The following is a 25,430-nucleotide window of genomic DNA, read 5'->3' on the forward strand; positions in this document are numbered from 1 at the left end:
CCGAAAAAGGAAGGAGTGGAAAAAAAAAAAAAAACATCCGACTTTTCGACATCAACTTCGACTTTCGACGTTCAATTCTTCGAATCTCCGGTTTCTCGAATAAAAAGGCGACGTCCTGTCGTGCCTCGCTCGATTCTCTCCTTCAGCCTTCCGAGCAGCCTCTAACCGCGCACGACTTTCGCTCTTCCTGACCTTGTCTTGTTCGATTTCACCTGCCTGGCCTACCTCTACTCTTCTATCCCATGGGCCCAGCATCCTCTGTCGTCTGATATAGCTTTGATCCTGAGTGACAGGCAAGCTCAAGGAAACATCCTCCCGACAGTGTCCAGCCCTCCTTTTCCGCTATTGTTAACCCGCCTGGCCTGCCCGTCATGCTCAACGCTTCCGCAATTGAGCTTCCGCCGCTCCCGTCCTACACCCTTACTCCCCGCCAACCACTCATCGCCCCTATTCCAGATAATGCCACCATTCTCATTCTCCCAGTAGTTGCCTACTGGGCCCTGTCCATGATTTTCCACTGGATAGACGTGAATGATTACTTCCCGCAATACCGCCTTCACACTCCGGCAGAGATTCTGAAGAGGAACCATGTCACCCGCTGGGAGGTGGTGCGCGACGTCATCCTACAGCAGATCATCCAGACCCTCTTTGGCGTCTTGCTCATATTCTTCGACCAGCCAGAGTTCAATGGCAGAGAGGAGTATGATATTGCCGTCTGGGCCACCCGTATCCGCCTCGCTCAGCGCGCCGTGCCCCAGCTTATGATGCTGCTAGGAGTTGATCCTGTCGGCCTGGCGGCTAAGCTCTCGGGTTATCCTATTCTTGCTGCCGTCGTGTCAGGAGGCCATTACCCGTTTTTGACCCAGGTGGTCACTTCATCAACAGGAGAGACTGCTACAGCACCGGCCTTCGCCGCCTGGGAGTGGGCTGTTGGTTATTCCATATACTACTACCTTATCCCGGCGCTCCAGTTTGTATATGCCATCACCTTTGTCGACACATGGCAGTACTTCCTTCACCGTGCTATGCATATGAACAAGTGGCTATACAGTAGGTTTTTTTTTTTTTTTTTTTTTTTTTTTTTTTTTTTTTTTTTTTTTTTTTTTTTTTTTTTTTATTTTATTTTATTTTTTTTGCATTTTCATATCTCTGCGTTGACTACTATGTTCTTTACTGACATGAAACAGCTACATTCCACTCAAGGCATCATAGGCTATACGTACCATACGCCTTTGGTGCTTTGTATAACCATCCATTTGAGGGCTTCCTTCTCGACACAGCCGGCACCGGTCTTGCATTCCTCACCTGTGGCATGACCACTCGACAGGGAATGTGGTTTTTCACCTGCTCAACGCTCAAGACCGTCGATGACCACTGCGGCTACGCCTTCCCCTGGGACCCCCTTCAGCATGTCACTGGAAACAACGCCGCTTATCATGACATCCACCACCAGAGCTGGGGCATCAAGTCAAACTTCAGCCAACCATTCTTCACTTTCTGGGATCGCCTACTTGACACCCGCTGGAAGGGTGATGTCACACTGAGATACGAACGGTCTCGGAAGGCAGCACAGAGTAAGATGGACGTTGACTTGGCCAGTTGCTCTCAGACCGACGGTGCACAGGAACAAAAACAAATAACACAGTCAGAAACTCACATAGTGGCTTCTAGAGACGACGATGATGCATCCACCCGTTCTTTGCTGAAGCGGAGTGTCCGCAAAACCACTAATTCGTTTTCGCCTCAGTCAGATTCTCTCAAAGGTCTGACCCACCGTCTGAGTGGCAGCATCCAGCATAAATAATCATTCGCTATTCCTCTTGCTTTCCTCTCTAATATATCCCTTTATAATAACGTTTCGCTGATGTCAATCTTTAACCCCCTTTCCTCTCAACCAGCCACTGACTGCATTTCATACTCTTTCTAATTCCAAGCCTGTCAATTCTTCTTTCAGCTACCTATTCATACCCCAGAAGCATAATCCGCCGCCTTTATCCCCTTGATTGGGTATCCCCCGTTTTATTCCACGTATTGCTGTTTATTCTTCTCTTTCCTTTGTATGAATGATACGGTGATGAATTGTGGGTGGAGGCCTATTCTTTGTCTCCTCCTTTTTTGCTTGCTTCCTGCTTCTTTCAGCTCTACCCCTAATTCACCTATACTCCTGTTTCCTCTTACTCGTACATGCCCATGCCCACCTACAAGTTTAATATGTGTACATTCTACCTTTGGAGCCGCCCCTAACTTTGAACACATTCTCCAACCTTGTATTAACAGCTGCGTTGATCGCTCCAGAGAAACTCGCCGTTATAGCTCCTCTGAATAGTTGAGAATCACAACTTCTCTTCTCCTCCCTCCCTTGATCTATCTCCTATTCGCTCACTTCTCTTCCCGTTCTTGCTGTTCTTATTATTCTGGAACATCATTCTCTTCCGATTCTTCTCTTCTCTTTTCGAATTCTTAACGGGGGGATCGGCTTAAGAGGGGGGTATATATCCTCGCCTCCATCGAACGTACTCCAACGGGTCGTTGCCTCGGACACCGGTCTCTTCTCCTCTAGCCGTGTGTTCGGGATGCCAGGGCCTTCAACTAGCGTTGCCCGGCTGTAGTTGGATGGGGAATAACAGGAGAGTCGATGCATTTCTCCAAGCAGAGATCGATACTCTGCTGCTTGCTCCTTACTCGTCTTGATAGTCTGCGAGCGACTCAGCCTGCTGCTGCTATGATCACTACTTTGACAGACCGGCTTGTGGACATTCTGGTTCATTTTGGAATAGCTGCCGCCATAGGAGTACACACTCTGGGTTTGTCTCGACGGGTATTCATATCTAGTTCTAGCCCGTGAGCTGGATATGCTCGATGACAGCGACGGTTGAATTTGTGTGTTACGTCTTGTCTCGGGGCATGTTGCCATAGGTGTCCTCGGCGATTCGCTTCTCTTCATTTGACTAGCGCTAGTTGGACGATGACGCTCGGCCCTGTCGATTCTATGTCTTTGCTCCGACTCTGGCTCTGATTGTAGCCTTTTCTTTGGCTCAGGGATCGTTCCTCTATCCTGCTGCCGTTCTGGTTGTGCTGTGACCGCCGGCTCCGGATTTACATCAGTCAGGGTCCGGTTAAGATAGCAGTCGATAATTTCATTTGCAGTATCAACCTCGGAGTTAGACGACGGGAGGGCACTATCTGGGCGCCGAAGTGTCTCCATCGATCGTGGCCGCCTGTTTGCCTGACGTGTGTTCACCGATGTCCATCTCGTTGGCCGGTGGGTGACGTTGCTCTCTGCTCTCCTCAGCCCGCAGCCCTGGCCGGTACCAGCGTTCTGCCCCTGAGATTGCGTACCCCTGATATCCCTCCTAACAGCCTTCAATTCTAGTGCGTCTTCCGCGCTGAAAACAAACATTTCTAGGCTAGATGGACCGTGGCAGCTCATCAGCTCTTCCACCCACCTCACAAGTTGCGGTGTGTTCCTGTTTTTCCGCCTCCCTATCCGACTGAGAAGAAGCGTGCGCATATCCGTCAATGCAGCCCGGTCTCTCGCAAACCGGCTGACCATGCATGCCTCGCACCCGTCGCTCTGATAATACCATGTGAAAGATGGTCTGATGAGATATTTCCTCTCCACTGTTTCTCGCGTCATCCAGAGTCCGTTCACAGTACGGAGGTTGTGTATCATGCGCCTCTGCTCAATCGACAACCGTGTCTGCCTTGATACCAGCCCACTTAGGCCTTCACCCACTTCTGCCCGTATGAGCCCACAGAGTGCATGAATTATCTCTCTATTCAGCGGCTTATGGATAAAACATGTAGCCTTCGCAGGCTCTCGTATGAGATTTAGCTTGTCCACCATCAACGAGAGGATTCGCGATCGGCGAAGGTACGAAGGTAGCTCAGTGGTCAGTTTGGCAGCAGCCTCTCGTTCCTGAAACTTCTTGATATCAAGGAACAAGATGCGTGCCAACTTCTTGACATCTTCCCTACTCAGGTCCTCAACCTTCAGCTGTGTCATGGCTCCTATGGCGGTTCGGTATTCAATTATCGCTTTCTGGTGACAAACACTAAAACCAAAACCAAGGATTCAGATCGATAATCAATATTCGATGCTCTAAAAAAGCTGACTCTTTCTTCGATTAACCTCCTTTATATCACCGATCTTTCGACGGTTTACAGTGCGCATGTACCGGAAGACATCAAAGAAGAAGGGAAAACGCAGGTGTAACAAGGTCAACAAAAGATCCATGTTGGTGAAGTATGCAGAATGTGCGCTTCTCTTCTTCCCTGGACTTCCTATCAAAACCATTTTCCTTCATTCATACATGTGTTTGCTACTTTGGTCGAATTTGGTACATTCTTCCACCTTCCTTTGGCGCATATAGACTATATATATACAGCATTCTGTATTCTGGCATCACCCAGCTTGTTTGCTATATGGCGCACTCACAATTTAGGGCGCCACCCCCTGAAAGAAGAGATTTAGAAAGTTTCCCAGACATTTTTCGACCACTCCTCTAACTCGGTGTTATTAAATCTAATATCGCCCTGATTTCTAAATGGGGCTCGCAGAAAGAGGTCGGTAAAGGAAATAGTCAAAGGACCGCCGGCTATATAGCTATCCTGCCTCCGTTTCTTAATGGTAATGATTTGGAGGACTGCCGCCTTTGTAATTCCAGAGCGGCCATATCGTCGAACCGTAATCTTAGTTCGAGATATCTTAATAGTAAGGACCACATTTATATCACCAGCAGATCTTTGAATCCACTGTCTTGCGACCCTATCAAGGTGGCTATAGCTTTGAGGGTTTCCCCGTTTCTACCATAAGTGTTGGCCACTTAGGTGTCCTCTCTGTAGGGAGATTGCGCGGCCGAACAGCGTGATCAGCCTCCTTATGCTCGATAACTGCAGAGCCAAAACGGAGATAAGATAAGCAGGGGGTCTCATGCCCATTGATGCGATTTTGAGGATTATATCCTGCTATTTTCTTCAGTCTCCCTCTTCTTCGCCGTCTCTATCTCTTCTCTCTTCCGTTTATTTTCTGCGTGGCGAGCCTTTGCTGCGCCGGCGGGACCTTCCAGTGCCTTGAGATCTTCTCCTTCGATCCCCTGGCTAATTACGGTGTCTTGTTTTCCTATATTTTTTGCCTTCAATATGGCAGAGCCGAGGACACCACCTTGGCCTATACTCCAAATCCAATTAGTTAGATATACCCGAAGAAAATATAACAAAGGATATATTACAAACATACGCCTGCTCTCTGTGGCTGTTGTCTCTCGAATAGTAAAGGGATCACCCGGCTTTCTAAAAACTGCCGGCGGTTCTTCGTCTGGCCGTCTGTGACCTCCACATCAACCGTCAAGCCAGAAATTTGTCGGTTAATTGATATCATAGCCATGATTCGTGGTATCAGATGATGACAGTCTGCAGCTTCTATATCTCCTTTGACCATAAAAGACTTGAATGAAGTTAGGTCTAGAATCTCCAAAGGGGTAATGCTTCGATTCACAATCTCGCTTGGACGGTCGACGAACTCTCTCGCCATTCCTGCTTCACGTCCGTCGCAGCAGGTGGATGGGTAGGCCATGTAGAATCGTGGATCAAGCACAAGTATCCATACAGGTCAGCGACTTTGTTTAAAAATGGGGTGGCAGTCAGCAGCCAGACGGATTCATATCCCATGTTTCTCCAGTGGGTATTCTGCTTAGCTGAAGCATTCTTCTAATCGCCTCTCTTCGGCGAGCGTCCTTCTCTGGGGGTGGGTTGAGATTTCCGAGGGTAGTAGTTATAACATATTCCCTAATGTTTATGGCCGTCTCCGGCGCTTTCTCCGGGTCAATATCTGCCTTTATGTGGTCTGTCGTTCTATCGACTTGTATGCGTGTGCAATATTCCTTGTAATATTGGTTGTTTTTGCTGTTGATGTGGTGTATCTTTTCAGGTGGGATATTCTGGGATGTTCTGCATGAAATGATTGATATTCTTTGATATTGCCATAAGTAGTCAGTCAGTCACTTTTCACTCCTTCACTACTCCGACTATTCACTCTATTGTTGCATATTCACATACCCCAAGTTGAATACGCCGCGCACCTTGCCCTTCTGCTGGCTGGTCCTCACTAGTTATGTTACGAGCAATATTATCATGTCTGAGCAGCTCCGAGTAACCATTCAGCGGGGGCTCTTTTCCTCCTCATGGGGTATCTGTATATCGTAGCAAGAATACTACCCACACTGGTTAACTAACTAGCCATGGTGCCCCGGATAGAAGTTACAGCTTGACCTAACTAGTTGATAGAGGTTCTTCTCGATAACCGAAACCGACACCTCCCAGGCCGCCGCAAAGACGCATTACCTGCCGAATAATAAGATACCGAGCTGTTCACCGCGTATTCCCTCAGGCCGAGACAAGGATCTGGCTGTCAACGAGAGCTGGTTAGTGGACTTAACTAGTCATGGTGGATAACCAGTGACTCATATAACTAGGCAGCACTCAGCCTTGCCGTGAGGCTGAAGCAGCTCCAGTCCCGTCGGCGAGCTCTCGAGGACACCGAGGATTATCAGAAGTTGTCATTTAAGCCTGAAGAGGAAATCATCCCGCCTATGGGCGATCGGAGATACCTCAGGGTGACGCATATGGATTGCATATGAAGGACGCAACTCCGCTCGATTGGAGACACCAAAAGATGAGAAGAGTCATACTCAGCCGCATCGATGATTATTATTATTATTATTATTCTTCATTATACTCCTATGCAGTCAAAGACTATGAGGAGTTCTATATTTAATAAATACAGAAGAGGATAAGAAATCAAAATTTAGCCTCCTAAGGCTCTAGAGTTTGGGAAAGGTGCAATTTGGTAATAGCCTAATATAGGCAAATCACTAATCTAATTTAAGTTAATTAAGCTCTTTTATAGAGACTTAACTAGGATAGTTATATATATATATATATATATATATATATATATATATATTTTTTTTTTTTTTTTTTTTTTTTTTTTTTTTTTTTTTTTTTTTTTTGGTTTGTGGTACTAGGGTGCTGTAGCACCGGTGCTACTAGTTCTATTTAGGGTGCCACTATTATTTGAAGGCCTTAACGGGGTCTAGTAACAGCAAGGTATATACTAATTAACTTGAAATCGTCTATAGAATATATCTAGTAGTTCCCTAGAGTTATTTAAAGCACTTCTAAAAAAGTTATATAATAGCACCGGTGCTACTAGTTCTATTTAGAGTGCCACTATTATTTAAAGGCCTTAACAGGGTCTAGCGATAGCGAAATATATACTAATTAACTTAAAATTATCTATAAAATATATCTAGTAGTTCCCCAAAGTCATTTGGAGCACTTCTAAAAAAGTTATATAATAGTACCTAATCTATAGTACTAGGGTACCGTAGCACCAGTGCCACTAATTCTATTTAGGGTGCTACTATTATTTGAAGGCCTTAACGGGGTCTAGTAATAGCAAAGTATATACTAATTAACTTAAAAATATCTATAGAATATACTTAGTAATTCCTTAGAGTTATTTGGAACACTTCTAAAAAAGTTATATAATAGTACCTAGTCCGTGATACTAGAGTGCCGTAGTACCAGTGCTACTAGTTCTATTTAGAGGGGGTAAAATATATATATATATATATATATTTTTTTTTTTTTTTTTTTTTTTTTTTTTTTTTTTTTTAGCTAGTTAGTAGCCAGGCTCTAGTAGCTATTTTTATAGTTTATAGGAAATTAATAAGCTACTTTCTTCCTTTTTCTATTTAAAAAATAGCTTTTAGATTCCAGTTTTGGTTATTCAAGTTATATTTTTCTTTTAGCTAGGTTCTAGTTTTTTTAGTACTAGAGTAGTCTAGAAGGAGGTGTTATAGTATTTCCCTAAAATTAGGATATCTAGAATAGTAGGCTAAGTTATATTCTAGGAGTCTTCTAAAATAGAATTTAAAGTATCCGTATCCTATCTTTAGTTAAATTTTTATTAATTAGAGCTTTTTAGGCTAGTTCTCTTTAGAAGTACCCTATTTAGGAAGATTTTTAAACTATTAGTAGTCTCTTCCTAGTTAAGAGCCCTTAATTTCTATTAGATTTTGGTTCCACTCTTCTAGGGCTCTTTCTTTTATTCTTCTTTTTAGGTTTACTAAAGAAGTATAATTAAGAATAGAGGTATAAGTAAGATTTGCTCCTAGCTTTGCTGCATTATTTACTTTCTTATTTCCTAGAATACCTAGATAGGCTAGAACCTAAGCTATCTTAATAGAAAAGCCTTTTTAATATAATTTCTCTACAACTTTTCTAATAGAGAAGATATATCTTTCACCTCCTATTAAAGCTAATTTCTAGAATCTCTAAATAGCTACTTTACTATCTACAAATATCTAAATTTCTTTCTCTAGGGGCGTATAATTAAAGAGGGACTTCTAGGAGCTATTAGGAGTATCTTTAATAGTTTTTAAGGCTTTTAAGAAAGCTCTATCTATAGTAAAGAGTTTAGTATCGAAGACTTCTAGCTCACTTTCTAGATTCTAGACTTAGTATTATAAGGTTTTTAATTTAAAAATTCTAGCTCCTATAGTCCCTTTCTCTAATTTAAATCTATCAGAGTAGTAGATAAGATTTTCTTAATTTAGCCGAATTTTCTTTAGAAGTTCGAGATATTCTAATTTTACTATAGGTTTTGGGGATTAAGAGACCCTAAATTCTATTAAACTATCTAAATTAGCTATCCACGGGCTAATCTAGTGTCTACTAGGAGCTTCGATTTTTGAGTTTTTTAGAAAAAATACTATTAGGGAGGTGATTCTAAAAAGTTAAGATACTTCCTTTTTAGCTTTCTTTCCTTCTAAATACTCTAGATCTAACTACTTATAAAATTTATTCCAGTCTAGATCTATCCCTAGGTCTCTTTCTAGAGGGAAGCTTTTAGAGACTCTAGCCCTAATAGGGTGATCAGATTGTAGGGATATAATCCTTAAGGTATATAACCTACAGATTTTATCTAATCTAACCCTTATAGGGGGGATAGAGGCCTCTATTTCTATAAAGAAGGTAGGAGAAGTTCGAAAGGCTCCTAGAATTTTCCTTAGAGCCTTATTCTGAAGTGTTCTATATTTATTTAGGAAATTCTTTTAATTTTTCTACTATATAAGGACACTATAGTCTACTATAGAGGCTATACATACGATATATAGCTACCTAATTATTTAAAAAGATAGGCCTCTCTCTGTATTTAAGAGTTGAGCTATTTGATTTAGAATCTTTTTAGCTAATTGAAGCTTTATCTCTATATAATTTTTAAAGGTAAGATTATTATTAAAGTAGATACCTAACTATCTTACTACCTTTTTTAGTTTAATAGGTAGGCTCTAATCTTCTAATTAGATAGATATTTTATCTTATTTTTTGTCTATCTTTCTAGAGAAATGGATAAGCTCGGTCTTATCTATATCTATCTAAATTATAAGATCCTTTTATCTTTAGAGAATAACTTTTAAGGCTTGTTCTAGCTTTTTAATATTCTCCTCTTTTATTCTAAAGGAGGCTATTAAAGCTATATCATCGGTATAACTAGGAAGTCTAATATCTTTTAGGTCTTGGTAATCTTGAAATAGCTCTTTAATATAGATTATAAAGAGAATAGGGGAAATAGGAGAGCCTTGTAGGATTCCTATCTCTATCTCTCTAAGCTCTTGGATTTAGTTATTAAAGGCTAATTAAACTAATCTCTTAGATATAAAGGAGGCTATCTAGCTAATTAGTGATTTTAGGAGGCCTAGTCTCTAATATATACTTATTAATTAATTTAGAGAAATGTAATTAAACGCTCCCTTAATATCTATAAATAGTACTAAGGTAATTAGACCTTATTTTTTTACTAGCTAAATATTATAAGTTAGATTTATTATAGCGTCTATAGCAGAGAACTATTTTCTCTCTTCTAGTTAATTGAAATATAGTAATTTCTAACTCTTAAAAGCAAGGTATTCTAGTCTAGTAGCTAGGACTTTCTCTAGAACTTTACCTAAGTAGCTTAGGAGAGAGATCACCCTATAGAATTTAGGAATCGTATAGTTTCGATTAGGCTTAGGGAGGATAATTCCTATAGCCTATTTCTACCTAAGGGGGTGATAGCCTCTATTAAAAAGAGCTTTATAGAGATTAAAAAGTCTTTCCTCTAGAATAGGATAGATTTTCTGAATTATTAGAAAGGATATTTTATTTGGTCTAGCTACTTTTCTAGGGGAGCTAGTATAGATAGCCTACTTAACTTCTGATTTGGTTAAATAAGACTAATCCCATTCTTATTTTTAATAATTCTGTGGATCTATAGCCCTAGATAGGGGCGGCTTTTTAAAAAGAACTTCTATAAAAGCCTCGTATTTATCACTAAAGGTGATAGCCTTGATCTCTTCCCTATCTTTAGTGTAGGTTAGTATAGGGAGCTTCTCTAGGTATCTTTTTTTAGTATAATTAAAGGCTTTAAAGATTTCTTTTCCTTTAGCTTCTTCTAGGAATTTATTCTAGCAGGCTTGTTTAGCATTCTTAACCTCCTAAAAATAGTGATTCCTAGATTTCTTAAAGATATCTAAGGGGATTAAGCCTTATTTATATCTAGAGCTATTCCTTTTTATATCTTTCCTAAATTTTTTTAGTCTTGGTGTCTATCAAGGCTTTAAGTATTCAGATATACGTTTTTTAGAAATAGTAGTTTCTAGAGTAGTAAATATCAAGCTCTCTAGACAATTAGCTTCATTATCTAAATCTTTTAAGGAGTTTTCTAGACTAAGAACAGAAATAAATTCTCTTTTTTAAAGATTTGATTCTAGTTCTTTTAGAACTTTATCCTAGTCGGCCTTTTCTAGATTATATTAATTAGATAGAAAGGGATTCTCTACTAGGCTAGTGGGGTCTATCTCTATATTAAAATAGATAACCTTATAGTCTGAGCCTAATTCTAGAGACTCCTCTATCCACTAATTATAGGGTTTCTCTAAGAGAGAAGAGGATAGACAAGTAAGATCTATAATAGATAGGTTCTCTATAGATTTTAAGCAAGTAGCTCGATCTTCCTTATTAATTATATTAAACTAGTGTTTATCTAACCAATATATTAGCTTTTCTACCCTAAGGGGGGATAATCTTTTAGAGTTCTATCTAGGATGGTGTGCATTTATATCTCTTAGAATGATTAAGTTCTTTATAGGGGTTATTTTTTATAGTTCTCTTTCTATAGTTCTACCTTTTATTCCTTCTTCTAAAGATAGTTCGTTATAAATATTTATTAGCTAAATAGTCTCTAGTTCTTATTTAGAGTCTATTATATCTATAACTAGAAGGTCTAGGTTATTTATTATATCTAGTCTTAGGTTAACCTAATATCTAGATTTTTTTCTTATGAAAATCGCTACTCTAGGTCTAACTTCTCTAGTTTAGGGTAGAAAGTAGAAGTAGGAGGGGTAAGCTATAGTATATTGATAGTCTATACTAACCCAGGGCTCCTAAAAGAGAACTAGATTAATTTTATTATTAAAGGCTATATCTAAGCAAGTATGTATTAATATATCCTTTCTAGCTATATTATTTTAAAGAAAGCTTAGTTTTATTTCTACTATTATGGTTTTTCTTATGGGATTTCAACTCTAACTAGGACCTAGGGCTTTGGCTTAGTAGAAGTAGCTTCTTCTCTAGCTTCTACTTTAGCTAGTACCTTAGATAGATAAGGCTTTCTAAAGAAAGGGCAGTTTTAACTATCTACTAAGTGTTTATCTCTATAATTTATATATTTTATAGTAGTATATTCATATTATTTTTCTAGAGTATAGTAAACTAAGTAGTTATAGGTTTTAGTTTCGTAATTTTCTATATAAATTTAGTAGTTTGACTTAATAGCTTTATATTCTATAGAGCTATAACTATATTTTTGGTAAAAATAGTATTATACTCTAGTTTTAAAAATCTTTTATTTAGGTTTATATTCTTCTGATTTATAATATTTACCTATAATTAGAAGAAGCTTAGGAGGGATTTTCTCTTTTAGATAGAGAAGGGCTAAACCTTTAGTTTTAGAATCTAGTTCTTCCTTTCTAAATAGCCAGACTGGTTCTTTAGCTAGAAGATCTTTTAGATCTGGATTAAAGATCTAGATCTCTTCTTCAAGGAGTTTAAGACTCCCTTTTCCTTTAAAAGAATCTAGGGGAATTCTATAAATCACTAGGTAAGACTATTTTTTATCCTTCTTAAGCTATAGTTTCTCCCTTAGATCTAGAAGATAGTATTTAACTACTTTCTCCCAAATTTATTAAGTCTGTAGAAGAAATAGAGCTAAGAAGTTAGGCATAGTAGTAAGGGTAATATTATCTCCCTTAAAGGTTTTTCCTACTAATATAAGAACGGGGCTAGTAATTCCCTTTTCCTTAGAAAAAGCTATATTAATAGCGTTTCTTATCTTATATCCTTTTAAGGAGTCCTAAGATTTTAGGATACTAATATAGAGTTTTCTTTGGGAAGGGGGGATATCGGCTTTTTTAGGGGTTTTTTTAGAGATTTCTTTAGATATCTCTTTTAATTTCTTGGTCTCGTTTTTCCCTTTTATAATAGAGGTATAGGAGGGTCTCTGAGGTAGTTCTTCCTCTTCTTTCTCTTTCTTCTCTTTCTCTAGTGATTTCTCTAGAGATTGTATTTTCTCCTCTATCTTCTAAAGAGGCGTTTTTAAGAAGTTATATTAATTTCTCCTATAGGCTAGAAGCTGTTTAAATTATTGCTTCTGTTCTTCTAGAATTTCTAGAATTTTTAGCTCTTCTTCCCCTCTAATTTCCTGCTCTAGAATATTTAGAATAATTTCTAGATTATTCTAGCTAGTCTTCTTAGAGGGAGCGAGGCTAATTTTTTGGTTTTTAGCTTCTTTCTCCTTATTTTCTTTAGAAGAAGAGGCTTTTGGGCTTCTTTTAGGGGCTCTTTTTTAAGGTAGTATAGGGAGGGGTATAGGGGTTAAAGGAGGAGAAGATTGATTCTCTAAATCTATCTCTTTATCTTCTAACTCTAAAGCTTAGAAAGGGTTACTTTCCTTAAAGAAGGAGAAAGGGATAGGGGAGATCTTTTCCTTAGATTTCTTTAGGGTAGCTATTCTTATTCTTCTAACTTATAGTTAGGTAAGTAGGTTTTATTAGATTACCTAAAACTCTAGGTTTATAGGTTACCTATAATTATTCGGTAAAAGAAAACGTGTTAAGGGAAGATTTAACTAGATATATCTCTAAGAGATAGGGTATATAGCCTTTCTCCCTTAAAGAAGTATATTCTAGTAGTAGTTTTTAAAGAGAACTACTAAACTATTAGATTTTTTATAGGGAAATCTTTCTAAAACCTAGAGAGATATTTCTAAATAGTATAGTCTGCCTCAGGGGATACCTAACTTAGATAATACTAGATAGAGTATATTTCTCTATAAAGTGGAAAAGTAAAGGCTAGCTTCTTGTTTTTTCTAAGAAAAATCCTAGGAAAAAAAGCTACTATCTTTTAAGTAGTGATAGTTAACTATTTTACTTTTCTTTTTAGTAGAGAATTAGAAACTAAAATAACTGCTTTAGTTTGCTCTTAAGTAGAGATCCCTACTATCTAGTTCTAATTTAGAACCTTTTAGTATTATAGAGGTCTCTAGTTTCTTAAAGGGGGTTTAAGAATCTATATAAAACGTATTGCCTAAGCTTAGTCTATTTAGATATCTTAGCCTTCTAGAAGAAACTGTATTTAGCTAAGCTTTCTAGAGGTAGCTAAGCTACTTTCTAGTAGTTCTTAGTAGCAGGGACCTAATAGCTTAGCTAAACTATTAGATATTTTAGCTGTGGCCGCTGATTTTTATTAAGATAGATTAGGTAAGGAAAGATAAGGATTAATAAGTAGTAAGTAATAAAAGATAAAATAAGGAAAATCAAAATTAGAGAAGGGAAGGGGGAAAAGGAAAAAGGGGCTTAGATAAGCAGGGCTTGGCAAGGAAAATCAAAATAGAGAAGAAAAAAATTTTTCCTAGAATATTGGGGTGTATTTAGCGAAATTTCTTAAGGAATAGAAGGTATTTTGGAGTCAAAATTAAGCCATAAATTAAGCTTAGTAAGAGCTTTAAATTGAGTCGCTTTTAGCCATAAATGGCCACCAGCTGGTTGTGTTCTGACGAAGCAAGAAAGTTTTTTTTTTCCGCGGGTTAGATAATTTTATGCCGCATCGATGAGATAACTGACTTGATGGATCCAGAGCAAGACGACCCTGGGAGGAGATATAAACAGCAGCTTCATCCTGTCTCTGCTGTGGTCTTGACTCTTTTCCCCAGCAGGCGACGTTTGAGGGAGCCTCATCTCATTATCGTTGCTTGCCATAACCAATTTCTCATAAATATCCCTCCATTCTCCCCCGTTAACTAGTTAACTAGTTAGTTAATAGGCAAGATGGCCGCGGCCGAAGCTGTCTCTGGGTCAGCGTTCGTTCCCAGGGACACGCTGGCCGCCGAGGGTGTCTATGAAATGTTCATTCCTGGGTTCGGTGTCCTGTCCCGTGTCATTTCTACGCTCTTTCACATTGATATATCCCAATATCTCCCCTTCCTGTTCATCGGGGCACTGATAATCGCCGCCTCCCGGTACTTCTTTAATGGCGTGTCCAACTTCGTGCACAGTCATTTCATGTCCTCAGTGCAGGTGCATGTCAATGACGAAGTGTACAACTACCTGATGTATTGGGTGTCGAAGCAGAAATTCGTCAGTCGGGCGACAGATATCTTCGCCTCTAGCTCGGTGGAGAGCCAGTATGTGTCGAGATACGACGACGAGGATGATGATGATGATGATGATGATCATGACCAGCGGGAGGTTGACGAGGACGGAATTAACATGATTGGGAACGAGGAAGACTTCGAGGAATACTGGAAACGGACGAACAGATGGGACAAGATTAAGCCCATCCATTTCACTCCTGCTCTCGGGACGCATTACTTCTGGCATAAGGGACGCTTCCTCACGGTCGACCGGGCCAGAGAGAAGTCAAATACGTGGAATGAGACACTCCGAATTTCTTGTCTGGGGCGGAATACGGGATTTCTACGAGACTTGATACGCGAAGCCCAGCTGAGCTATCTGCAACGGGACGTGAACAAGACAATTATCTATCGGTGGTCGAATTCAGACCCTTCGTCCGGGCCAAGCTGGACCAGATGCATGGCACGACACCCAAGACCGCTTTCAAGTGTCATTTTGGACCAGGAGCAGAAAGATGTCTTCCTGGACGACGTCAAGGACTACCTCCATCCCTTTACGAAGCGCTGGTATACGAACCGTGGCATTCCGTATCGTCGAGGATACCTCTTCAGTGGACCGCCGGGATGTGGAAAGACGAGTCTCTGCTTTGCTGTTGCTGGGCTGCTCGGACTGAAGATCTATGTCGCTAATCTTAGCTCCCCGAATCTGACTGAAGAAGGATTGGCGTCGCTTTTCGCTACCCTTCCTCGAAGATGTATCGTCCTTCTAGAAGACATCGATACCGCTGGGATAACCAAAAGCCGTCTGCAGGCCGGCGCTCCGTCTTCCATTTCACCTGCTGCACAAAACGCCTCCACGCAGTCTCGGTTGAAAGCCAGCACTGTCGATTACGACGACGATGATGATAGTGATGGAGAGGGTTTTGGCGAATGCGGCGGACAGACCCCCGCCCCCGTATTGCTGCAACCAGGCATTTCGCTTTCTTCACTGCTCAACACCATCGATGGAGTCGCATCGAGCGAAGGCCGTATTCTCATCATGACCACGAACCATGCCGAGAATCTTGACCCTGCACTGCTGAGGCCTGGGCGTGTTGATCTGACGATCGAGTTCAGCAATGCTGACTCACAGACTATAGTGTCTCTGTTCCGAGCTATCTACTCCGAGATCGAAGGGGATTGGGGCGATCCCGTCTCTTCCAGTAAGATGGGCGAGAGCAGGGGAGATGGAGAAGTGCTTGCCTGCAAGACCAAGTCGAACGTAACCACAGCAACTCCCCCAAGCGCTCCTACCACTCGCCAACGAATAGGACATGGCCTCTCTGCAGATCAGATACATGATCTCGCCCAGGAGTTTGCCAGGCAAATACCAAACAAGCAGTTCTCTCCTGCCCAGATACAGGGATTCTTGCTATCGCATAAGGCGTCCCCGAGAACGGCGGTCGAACGGGTCGGGGAGTGGGTGGTCAAGCACAGCAAAATCAATTACGATCAAGGAAGCGACATGTGAAATTTGATTAATCATGGAGAGAGGGTACCAGTTGCTATTGAGAGGAAATTTCGAATGGAATAGATCTATGCCTCACTATGTGTATACATCTAGATATCCAATAGTTATATGATGATATTTACATAGAGTATTGAAGCGGATGGATAGCAAAACAAGCTCTGCCACGTGCCTTGGATCTAGATAATTGCATACATTAACTACCAACATAGAGCAGGACTCAATAAACCTTCGAATTTTAACTATCAGCCTGATGAGTTCGCCGTTTGTGGGGCCAAGGTGGAGGTAACTAGGTATAGACGGTGAAAGTTAGAGTTGGTTATAACTTTGGCTGCAGATAATCTGGCTATAACGAGCGACTGTATGCCCGCACCCCCTCCTTATAACTAGGTTATCTGGCCTCTTAGTAAGTACCTAGTTATACTTATAGTTATATTCTCTTCTTATCCTCTGCAGTCGTCCTCTCCTTCGCCCTCCCTGTTTATTCTCGGCGTGTCGAGCCTTTGCTGCGCCGCTAGGACCTTCGAGTGCCTTGAGATCTTCTTCTTTGATACCCTGGTTAATTAGTTATAGTATCCAGTTTTCCTTTTTTCCTAGCCTTCAATACGACATAGCCGAGGACACGGGTAGGTACTACTCCGTAGTAGTTATCGTGATAGCAGGGCTCAATATGGTGATCAAAAGGCCATCTTCATCTTGACTTTCAGTTTATATATTCTCTTCCCACTCGATGCCACTGCTATTATCATCAGAATTCCTCTGGGTTTATGTCTGCAGCACCGCTTAAATCAGCGAGTCGTTGTAGCGTCCATTGTAGTTCCAATATATCCTAGTCAGGCAGCGGTAACTACTTAAGTTTTGTGCGTCACTGGCTGTTAGAATTAACTAGTTATCTCATCGCCAGATATAATTTTCCGCTCAGTGATCGAATTCCAGGCCTTGAAGTCCATTTCCAGTCCAGTAAGATCACAAGGGAGTACCTAGGTAAGAGGCTGTCGCCGGCGAACACCACTCCCAAAGTTTGGTGATTGGTGAACTCGACGAACGAATAGTTGTAATCGTCTGCTGCCCAGGGTCGGTATGTGATCATTTCATGAAGTTAGGGTTCTCTGGCTGAGAGGATCCCGACCCGGGCAAATTCGGAGAGGAGCCATACGATGAGTGGGAGGAAATAGATTCGCTCCGTCGCCGTAAAAATTGATTGGTGTTGCGACTATAGACTCATCGTTGGGGGATCGATGGTATTGTGTCAATGATATAGCGACTGTCTCTGCAGCTAGTTAGGGGTTTCCCCTCCCCCCCCCCCCTTTTTTTTTTTTTTTGGCTTAGCGGTTTGATATATCGTTAAGGGGGAGCCAGGAGGTAAGACCGGCAGCAGAAACCAAGGCTCCAAACACTAGGAGACCTGAGAAGCCGGTGGTAGCTCCTGAGGAGTGTTTTTGCCGCCGAGGCCAACAGTAGGTAAGCTCGCAGCAAATCAGCCTCGAAGAAACGGCGGTAGTTATCGCTAACTAACTAACTAGTTCAACGTCTTTCAAACTCGGGAACTAGCTATGGAGTAAAGAGATAGTGGGCGCCAGATAAGAACGGGAAGAGAAGAGGGAGGAAAGGGGGAAGCACGGCGCTTAAATAGCCGGGCGCGGTGACTCTCTCCCAGTGAATAATAACCGTGGTGAAGTAGTTAACTAGGGTTTCAAGATTGTCCTAGTTAGTGACAGGATTTTTGTGAATGGCGCAATGGTCAGGGCTTAACTTTATCTGTACCCTACCAGAGGTATAAAATCGGCCTTTGGCGGATTGATTCCGTGCCTGAGGTTCGTTACCAGGTGTAGATAGGTCACTACCTTGGGGGTATATAACTACCATGGCAGGGAACGTGAGATATGATCTTCTTTCACTACACCAAGCAAATACTTCACCTCCCCAACCCAACATGATAGAACAGCCATGAAAAATTGGCTGGCTTAAGGCCGGGTTAGATATTGATTAGAAAGTATAATCCCAACTAATCACGAGCAGTAGTTTGATTGATGTAGCAAGTGATAGATATACGTTCGCAAATACTCACGAAGTCGGAATAACCTGCCACCAGGGATGTGAAAGGGCCTCGGCTCACCTGATAGACACTGATATTTATAACCGTGCCAGGCTAAGGAACAAGTGGCGGGTCCATATATTATCAATTAGTTCAACCTTCGTATATGCGGGCCGAACCTAAATAGCCATTGTGAGGAATTAGATGTTGAAGTAGGTAACCCACCATAAGTGGAAACGTCGATTGCTTATTACTAGTATCACTGTCAACATGTGTGCCAACATATGGCAGAGATCTCTTCTATAGCAAGTCTAGAGCTCGGAACAAGCTAAGCTCTGGTCTAGTTAACAGAGACAATAGCATGGTGGTAAAGTACATATATAAAGCATCATCTAAACTGGTCATCCCTGTGCACGATTCTTGCATAAAAGACTAGTGTCAGCGTGAGACCGACTCTGGAACCGGAATTGCAGCCAGACAGCCACTGCACATATGATTCGATGATGGGTGGGTATGGCATACCACGATGTGCCTCGGCGGCGTCTAAACACATTCCAACTGGGCTGCATCGGTGCATGCAGCCGCACCAGTGCACCAACTCTGTTGAAAGTGTTAGAATGAGAAACGTGGAGCGCAAAGACAAACATTTTATAGCTTACCTGCCGGGTTTGGTTCAAGGTGAAATAACGCGCTATATGCTTCGAGGACCATCAAGGGGAAGGCATTGGATTCCGTATTCCTTGTAGAAAGCCCTTCGAAGCCTGCTTCACGAAAGCGTTTTATAGAAGGAAACGGCGTATTGACTGAGGACGAACAAACAGCACTCAAGTTGGAACAAACTGGTCGGCTTGGACAATTTCTGTATGTGAAGGCTATTCCCTGCTGCCGATTATAGCACGAGGAATGCGAAAATCTTTGTTGTGTTCGATAGAGACAGAAACCTGCTAAACAATCTAGCCTTCACTACCCCGTTGACTAATCATTAGTTGGTAACTTATACATAGCGGGTGGGAGTCGACATACCAGATATGAAAAAGGCCTTTTCCTTCACCAAGCTGTCGCAAGGCAGCGAGGCGGAGGTTAGACATAACACCGCAAGCTGAGGCAAAACCATTGGTTAGGGTATTATCCATCATTGATATGTAGCCATTCAATCCATGCTGATAAGAAGAAAGGGAAAAAAAGAGGGAGAGAAAGTGAAAAGGAGAGAGTTTAGTATCGTCGAGACAGCGGAGCCGTGTACGACGAAGTAAAGGGCCACGCAAGTACGGACAGATGCAGCCGCATGCAGATGGCTAGCTGGTTCAGTGTAAGAATGGGAATTACCAGGCTGCGACCCAGGGAGGAAGAAGTTGCAAGCCATGTCCGTGAGCTGGCGAGGAAGTAGAGCACAAACCGTCCAAGTTGTCGCCATGTACTGCACAGACAGCTTAAATTAACTTTTTTTTTGCGTAAGTTAAAGGTGCTTATCCGAAATCAGCCCAGTTTCTGTTATTGCTTGGGCCTGGCATTGTGCGATCATGTATACCCATTTCGCCATCTGAGACCTGGACGGTGGACGATAAGGGCAGATCACTAGGGTTCGTCTGAGGCTCGTTGTTATCTAGGTCCATGTACCCGTCAATAATTGGGAGGTATTGCCCAAACACAGCATCCCATTGGTCCCAATCAAAGTTGACGTTCGGCTCGAATGCACTTGGATGTGGTGGCTGTTGTTGGGGCTGGGGCGGTGGCTGTGGCCGCTGCTGTTGTTGCTGTGGAGATGCCTGCTGCGTCTGTTGTGATAGCTGCGGACGCTGCTGTGGTATTACCTGCAGAGGAATATCAGCTAATGCCGGCTGAGAAGTTTCTATTTTGAGTCCAATGGGCGGGGCCATATTGGCTCGGTCACCAGCCAGAGCAACAAATTTCGCGGAGTTTGGGTTAAGATAGCCGCGTGCATCTCTTTGGCCAAGCGCTGGCATTTGATTTAATGGTCCTGAAGGGTTCTGGTAGACTGGCTGTGAGGGCCAAAGGAACGCGTTCGATGACGGTTGTGGGGTTGTAGTATTAGCTACAACAGGGATTGTGCAGGTGGGACTGGGGATCTGTTGCTGTTGTTGGGGCAAAGTTGCGAACGTGATGGGCTGTTTGTCCCTTGCGCGGCTCGACTCCGCTGATGCCTGTCGAACATGCCTGTGATCATCGTACGAGTTCTTGATCATCGCATAGTAGCTATCTGCAAAGTTTGTAGTGGGGGATGCACTCTGATCCTTGAGGCTTCTCTCCGGATTGCGAGTAGAAGTCGTTGATACGGAAGGGCTTCTGACAGGTGCAACACCTGCTTGTACCTGAGCTTGTTCAGTCCAAAGCAATTGTGGGTCAAGTCCGGCCTTTAACCACGCTTTCTCACGAAGTCTTCGCATCATATCCCAGGCTTCTCGCCCACCGTCATTCAATGGTCTTGAAGTCGTGACCCCATCTTCACCTCCTACAACTCCACCATCTGGACCGGACAGGGAGAATATCTTATCAATAAAAGCCCTGGACTTGGGTGCCTCTGAGCTTGTAGGCCGTTCATATAAATCGATAAGCATTATCCTAGAGTAAAAAATATCAGTACATAGGATTGTTTATAAATCCAATGAGACTTACATCGTTGCATGCATCGGTTGGTGATTTCTGCGCCATATCAGACTATGTTCAGTTATAAATGGGTGGTACTCTATACTTACCCTGGCCAACTCCATTGGAAAGGCTGGAAATCAGGATCCGTCGCAAGGAGGATAAATTTTTCCATAAAACCATGACAATGACGCAGCGCACTATAGTATAGTTTAGTGTAATTCAATAATATCAACTTAATTGATGTCAATGGAACGTACCATTGCCTTGCGGCTGGCCATATCTTGCTTTTAGCATTCTTCAGGAATGGCTGGTAAGCCACGCAGAAAGCCTTATGAACAAACAAAGACAGTAATATCTTTGCCCATTTGTGAAATGCAGTTAACACTGGGGTGTGATACTGCTCACCACACCCAGGTCCACCGTTAGGAAGGTCGGGCTTGATACATCGGGTCGCATCAGAATTGGCACTTGGGCGCTTAGGGCTAGAGATTCGATCAACGAGAGCATGAAGTTTAAATTGAAGGTCTACAAGAACTGATTTGAGATCTTCCATATCTTTTCTCGTGACAGGTCTAGTTCCCAGTTGTATCTTTAGAATCTTGCGAATGGCGCCTAAATACGGGTTAGTAGCTATGCGTTTATATAACGGGTACAAAAACGGGAAGAAAAAATTACTTACGGGCCATTATGTATTTTCCTTTGGCAGAGATGTAGTACACGTTAACCATCGAATTGCCGCATATGGATGGATCATCCGGTTTATCAGGACGTCGGTAGCCCTCATCTACCATCCGTTCGTATACTTCCGCCTCCGGTGAAGTGAGTAGTGTGTCTTTGACTTCGCTGGTAAGACGAACGTCCCAATAATTTTCGTCACTGACGAGAGGTGGAAGGCCACTTGACATGGCAACCACACCATCCATATGAACGATATGCCACCACATCCGTCTGCGCATCTCAGCTTCGCAGTGTGAGATACCAAACTGTGCCGGGTCACGGTGCAAGCCCATGGTTTGAGCTACGCGAAGAGCAAGACTGATGAAGAGGCTGCTGGTCAAGGGTTCTTCTTCCTTGGATAGGATTGTTTGGACAAGGAGGAAGGCAGCCAGACCGTTGAGGGATGGGCTTCGAGGGAAAGATATGGTCTTTAGCCATCGAGTAACTTCATCGTGGAAAGGTTCGGTTAACGCTGAGCGTGACTCAAGGCTGAACTCAGCATGGATTGTCTTTAGGGAGACGGTGACTGAACCACCGTACCATATGGCATAAAGGAGTGGGATAAAAGAAGGTCTAGGGTACGGGGCTCCTGGTTGTCTATACATGACATACCAGTCCCAGAATTCTTCATATGATTTGAGCACATTGGGAGGGTGGAGAACGGGGCTTATAGCTTGGACGCCGGACATGAAAGATTTATATAGGATGTTACTTTGATGCCTTGTTGGAACGTGATTGAGCATATCTGCCTGTATAGGCTTTATGTGTGAAGAAGGTCCGCCGGCCTTTGGGTAAAGGACTGAATCGTGCATGTTGCTTTCATGCGTTGCCAGCCACTGTTGGACCTGGCCGTTAGATTCATCCGGTTTTTGCACTGGAGATATCGAGGGATCATTGCCACCATTGGAGGGAGTTGGTTGGGGTATAATCGGTGGTTGGGAGCGATTCTGGTTTCGGAGGAGTTGATTTAGCTCATTAATCTCATCCGAGATGTAAGCCCAGTAAGTGGTTCCAACATAGCGAGATCTACCACTATCCTCCAAACTCAAGTGTCCCAAATTCAGGGTACCCACAGGGTCAACGAGGTCGGTGGAAAGACCAGCAGGGATTGGGAAATCATCGTTGCTAGCATCATCGGAATTACGCCTAGGGCTGGACTGGCGCGAGACCGAGGCCGATGATGAGACTGATTTGTTGCGAGGGCGTCCTGACGCACCATCAACAATTCCAGACCTTCCAGCAAAATTTGAGCTGGCACTCCCACCTCCTGCGGTGTTTCCTTCCATGCTGTGCGCATCACCTGTACGGCTAAGCCGTTCGATCATGGAGGTAAGCCGATCCAGGCGGGTGGCGATTTCATCGGAGCCAGATTTCTGGTCTCGGAGACGTGCCTGGTAGTTCAGCAGTTCGCGGAGGCTCTCCTGTGGAGAAGAGAGGTCTAGTTCATCCTTTTCTGCAAGTTTTGACACGTCTCTCTTGCGTTTGACCCTCTGGTGGTTGTCCTCGGCGCGATTTCGTTGAGCAGCAGCGGCCGTAGAATCGTACATGCACTCGGTGCCTGTCTTGACACAGTTCCCACATACCGGATGGACCTATTGAAGTGCAGGACGGTCAGCTAGTGGTCGTCATTGGGATTCATGCGGCAAGCCAAATAGGAAACGAAACAGACCTTGTCACACTTGACCTTGCGCCGCCGACAGGTATGGCACGAGTAGCTCACCCTGGTACGAGTGATCTGTTTCCCACCGAAGCCATGGCTCTTACGCCGAGGGGTCGTCTTGCCAGCAAACGGACCCGGGGTAGCACCAGGAGCGGAACCAGACAGATAATTGCGAGGGTCTCCCGCGAGCTGGCCATTACCTTGAGGCTGTTCGGCGACGGTGCGGCCCTGCTGGGGAATGACGTCGCCCTCAGCCAGCGGCGGCGGGTTTTCGTCCCACAGACTCATTGGCAGGGCAGAGGCGGATAGAGGGTGGGAGAGGCGTTAGTACCACGACATCTGCAACAGAAGCAAGAGCTTTTACTTCTTTGCAGGCGCGAGAGGGCTGGAGATAGCGTGAGGTCGAAAGTCGAAGTTGAAGTCACAAAAAACGTTCACGAGGGGATGCGCGCTTATCGCCTGCCGGCGCCGAAGTTAGGCGCGGTGTTGCCTCGTTTAGGTTCTCTTAGCGCGGAAACTCCACATTTGCTGGCTTCGAGATGCGTCTGAATTATTAATTGATGGCCGAGTTACAGCTGACAGCGCGGCCGATGTGACGGGTCACGCTCGTTTTATAGGCCGATGACGGAGTAATCTACGGCAGCGACGCGTCTCAGGTACAGCTAGCGTGCTCGCTAAGCAGTTAGTTACGTTGGCTCTTAATCAGCCATGCAAAGCCGTTAGCTGGTAGGAAGAGGATGTCCGGTAATCCTTCTGCAATGGCTGCTCATTTTAGGCCAGAGCGTGTGTTGAATAATACTAATTTATTGTTTAACCAAATCTATGCCTTTCCCTTCTTTTTGTCCTTCTTCTTCTTGGGCTCTGATGGTGCGTTGCCTGGTCCTGACATTCCGGGCATACCAGCCATATTCGGCATTCCAGGCATTCCCGGAAGACCTTGTTGTGCTTGCATCTCCTTCATAGCCTCCTTGAATGAGTTATCGCTTACTCCGCCGCCGGTCAAAGCAGGGGAATGCAATGGTAAGACTTTGCTGATTTTCCATCCTCGCGGGGTGGCGGGCGGCCCTGGTGGTTTTTCTGGCACAGGCATGCCCTGTAACCTCAGTCTGAAGGGAGACTGTTCTGTAGTTGGGTGCGACTGTAGATACTGCGCAACATGAGTATATAAATGATGTTCTACCAGCCATTAGTTGATATCCCGATAACCAGTAAAGATACAGTGAATGAAGGGAAAGGGGAAAAAGGAAATCTAAAAATCGTACTGTTTTTTATACTGGAATGCGCCGGTCGTCCATCCTCATCTTTCAACATGACACGCACACGCCCGGGATTCGACCAGTCCTTGGGGTGCAGTTTATCAGGCTCGAACCCAACGCTCAGCCCAAGCAGCTGCGTGGCGTCCAGGATGTCCTTTGCCAACGGACTCTCCACGGCTAGCTTCCGACTGACCCTCCTACCCTCTGCGCGAGTTCGCGATTTGTCAAAGTAGACGGCGTATAGACACTGGTATGAGCGTGGGATGTCACGGCCCTGAGCGATGGTGGGACGGCGCATCTGCTGCTGCGGGCCAGGGAAGAGAGGCGGAGACGGGGACGAGGAGGCGGCGGCTAGGCGAGCTGGAGGACGAAGAGGCATTGTACTGCTACTATTACTTCTGCTGGCAGAGGGGCCCTCCATGTCCTTGTGGTATATGATTGAGTCTTTGGCTGGGTCGAAATCCGACGGGTCCATGTCGTCCGGGTCAGAGTCGGAGACTTCTTCGACTCGCGCGTGAGACATGGTGTAAGGCGGTGGTGTATCGAGTCAGAGAGAGATAGGAAGCAGTCGATACTTTGGGTTGGAAGTCAGATGTGGAGGCTGATGGCTGTTGGTTGTTGATATTATTGCGTATTTGGCGATGGGTTGATTTTGCCTGTGGAATTTGGAATTTTGGCCTTTCTTGCTGAGGTGTTTGCATACTTTTGATCTCCCATGGATTCTCGCTATAGGCCAGCCCAATCAGCCGGATAATTTATTTACACCTGCAGGAACTAAAATAATTGTTCTTTGGAAGTGTTATCAACCAATATCGTCTAGCACGATGCTTCTACTATTTTGGCTATGGGTGGGTAGTAAAGAATAGAAAACACAACTACAGGTAGTATTACGACAAGACCTTGGCAGGCAAAAG

The 25,430-nt window shown here is 43.4% G+C and overlaps 6 protein-coding genes across 7 annotated transcripts; 2 read left to right on the top strand and 4 right to left on the bottom strand.

The window, feature by feature from the left end:
* Positions 1 to 28: 28 nt before the first annotated feature.
* On the top strand, positions 29 to 3,055 carry TERG_08228 (uncharacterized protein). The gene is made up of 2 exons (XM_003231394.2): positions 29 to 1,050; positions 1,188 to 3,055. The coding sequence occupies exons 1-2, from the start codon at positions 372 to 374 to the stop codon at positions 1,802 to 1,804; spliced, it is 1,296 nt and encodes a 431-aa protein (XP_003231442.1). The 5' UTR covers positions 29 to 371; the 3' UTR covers positions 1,805 to 3,055.
* Positions 2,423 to 4,006, bottom strand: TERG_08229 (uncharacterized protein; the record flags this gene model as incomplete). The annotated part of the gene is made up of 1 exon (XM_003231395.1): positions 2,423 to 4,006. The coding sequence occupies one exon, from the start codon at positions 4,004 to 4,006 to the stop codon at positions 2,423 to 2,425; it is 1,584 nt and encodes a 527-aa protein (XP_003231443.1).
* Positions 4,007 to 4,958: 952 nt separating this feature from the next.
* Positions 4,959 to 5,533, bottom strand: TERG_08230 (uncharacterized protein; the record flags this gene model as incomplete). Its single annotated transcript, XM_003231396.1, has 2 exons — positions 4,959 to 5,170; positions 5,236 to 5,533. 2 exons carry the CDS (start codon positions 5,531 to 5,533, stop codon positions 4,959 to 4,961), a joined length of 510 nt encoding a protein of 169 aa, XP_003231444.1.
* An 8,652-nt stretch (positions 5,534 to 14,185) lies between these two features.
* TERG_08231 (uncharacterized protein) lies at positions 14,186 to 17,367 on the top strand. Its single transcript, XM_003231397.2, has one exon. The coding sequence runs from the start codon at positions 14,430 to 14,432 to the stop codon at positions 16,242 to 16,244; it is 1,815 nt and encodes a 604-aa protein (XP_003231445.1). The 5' UTR covers positions 14,186 to 14,429; the 3' UTR covers positions 16,245 to 17,367.
* A 370-nt stretch (positions 17,368 to 17,737) lies between these two features.
* TERG_08232 (uncharacterized protein) lies at positions 17,738 to 23,373 on the bottom strand. 2 transcript variants are annotated; one of them, XM_047748908.1, is made up of 2 exons: positions 19,300 to 23,373; positions 17,738 to 19,239 (listed from the first exon to the last, which is right to left on the bottom strand). In XM_047748908.1, exon 1 carries the CDS (start codon positions 23,145 to 23,147, stop codon positions 21,555 to 21,557), a length of 1,593 nt encoding a protein of 530 aa, XP_047604899.1. In that variant the 5' UTR covers positions 23,148 to 23,373; the 3' UTR covers positions 17,738 to 19,239; positions 19,300 to 21,554. The 2 variants fall into 2 exon arrangements, with proteins under 2 accessions (XP_047604899.1, XP_047607498.1); XM_047750549.1 differs by lacking the exon at positions 17,738 to 19,239 and having other exon boundaries at positions 20,791 to 20,856; positions 20,911 to 23,373.
* A 456-nt stretch (positions 23,374 to 23,829) lies between these two features.
* TERG_08233 (uncharacterized protein) lies at positions 23,830 to 25,150 on the bottom strand. The gene is made up of 2 exons (XM_003231399.2): positions 24,523 to 25,150; positions 23,830 to 24,436 (listed from the first exon to the last, which is right to left on the bottom strand). The coding sequence occupies exons 1-2, from the start codon at positions 25,037 to 25,039 to the stop codon at positions 24,081 to 24,083; spliced, it is 873 nt and encodes a 290-aa protein (XP_003231447.1). The 5' UTR covers positions 25,040 to 25,150; the 3' UTR covers positions 23,830 to 24,080.
* Positions 25,151 to 25,430: the final 280 nt, after the last annotated feature.

Source organism: Trichophyton rubrum, assembly GCF_000151425.1.
Source record: "Trichophyton rubrum CBS 118892 genomic scaffold supercont2.12, whole genome shotgun sequence".
Lineage (NCBI taxonomy): Eukaryota > Fungi > Ascomycota > Eurotiomycetes > Onygenales > Arthrodermataceae > Trichophyton > Trichophyton rubrum.

Excerpts from the sequence above, each read along its gene's own strand:
- TERG_08232 (XM_047748908.1), bottom strand. The coding sequence starts at position 23,147 with ATGTACGATTCTACGGCCGCTGCTGCTCAACGAAATCGCGCCGAGGAC.
- TERG_08233 (XM_003231399.2), bottom strand. The coding sequence starts at position 25,039 with ATGTCTCACGCGCGAGTCGAAGAAGTCTCCGACTCTGACCCGGACGAC. Across the intron at positions 24,437-24,522 it reads GCATTCCAGTATAAAAAACA|AACATCATTTATATACTCAT; the intron begins GTACGATTTTTA and ends AATGGCTGGTAG.
- TERG_08228 (XM_003231394.2), top strand. The coding sequence starts at position 372 with ATGCTCAACGCTTCCGCAATTGAGCTTCCGCCGCTCCCGTCCTACACC. Across the intron at positions 1,051-1,187 it reads TATGAACAAGTGGCTATACA|CTACATTCCACTCAAGGCAT; the intron begins GTAGGTTTTTTT and ends GACATGAAACAG.
- TERG_08231 (XM_003231397.2), top strand. The coding sequence starts at position 14,430 with ATGGCCGCGGCCGAAGCTGTCTCTGGGTCAGCGTTCGTTCCCAGGGAC.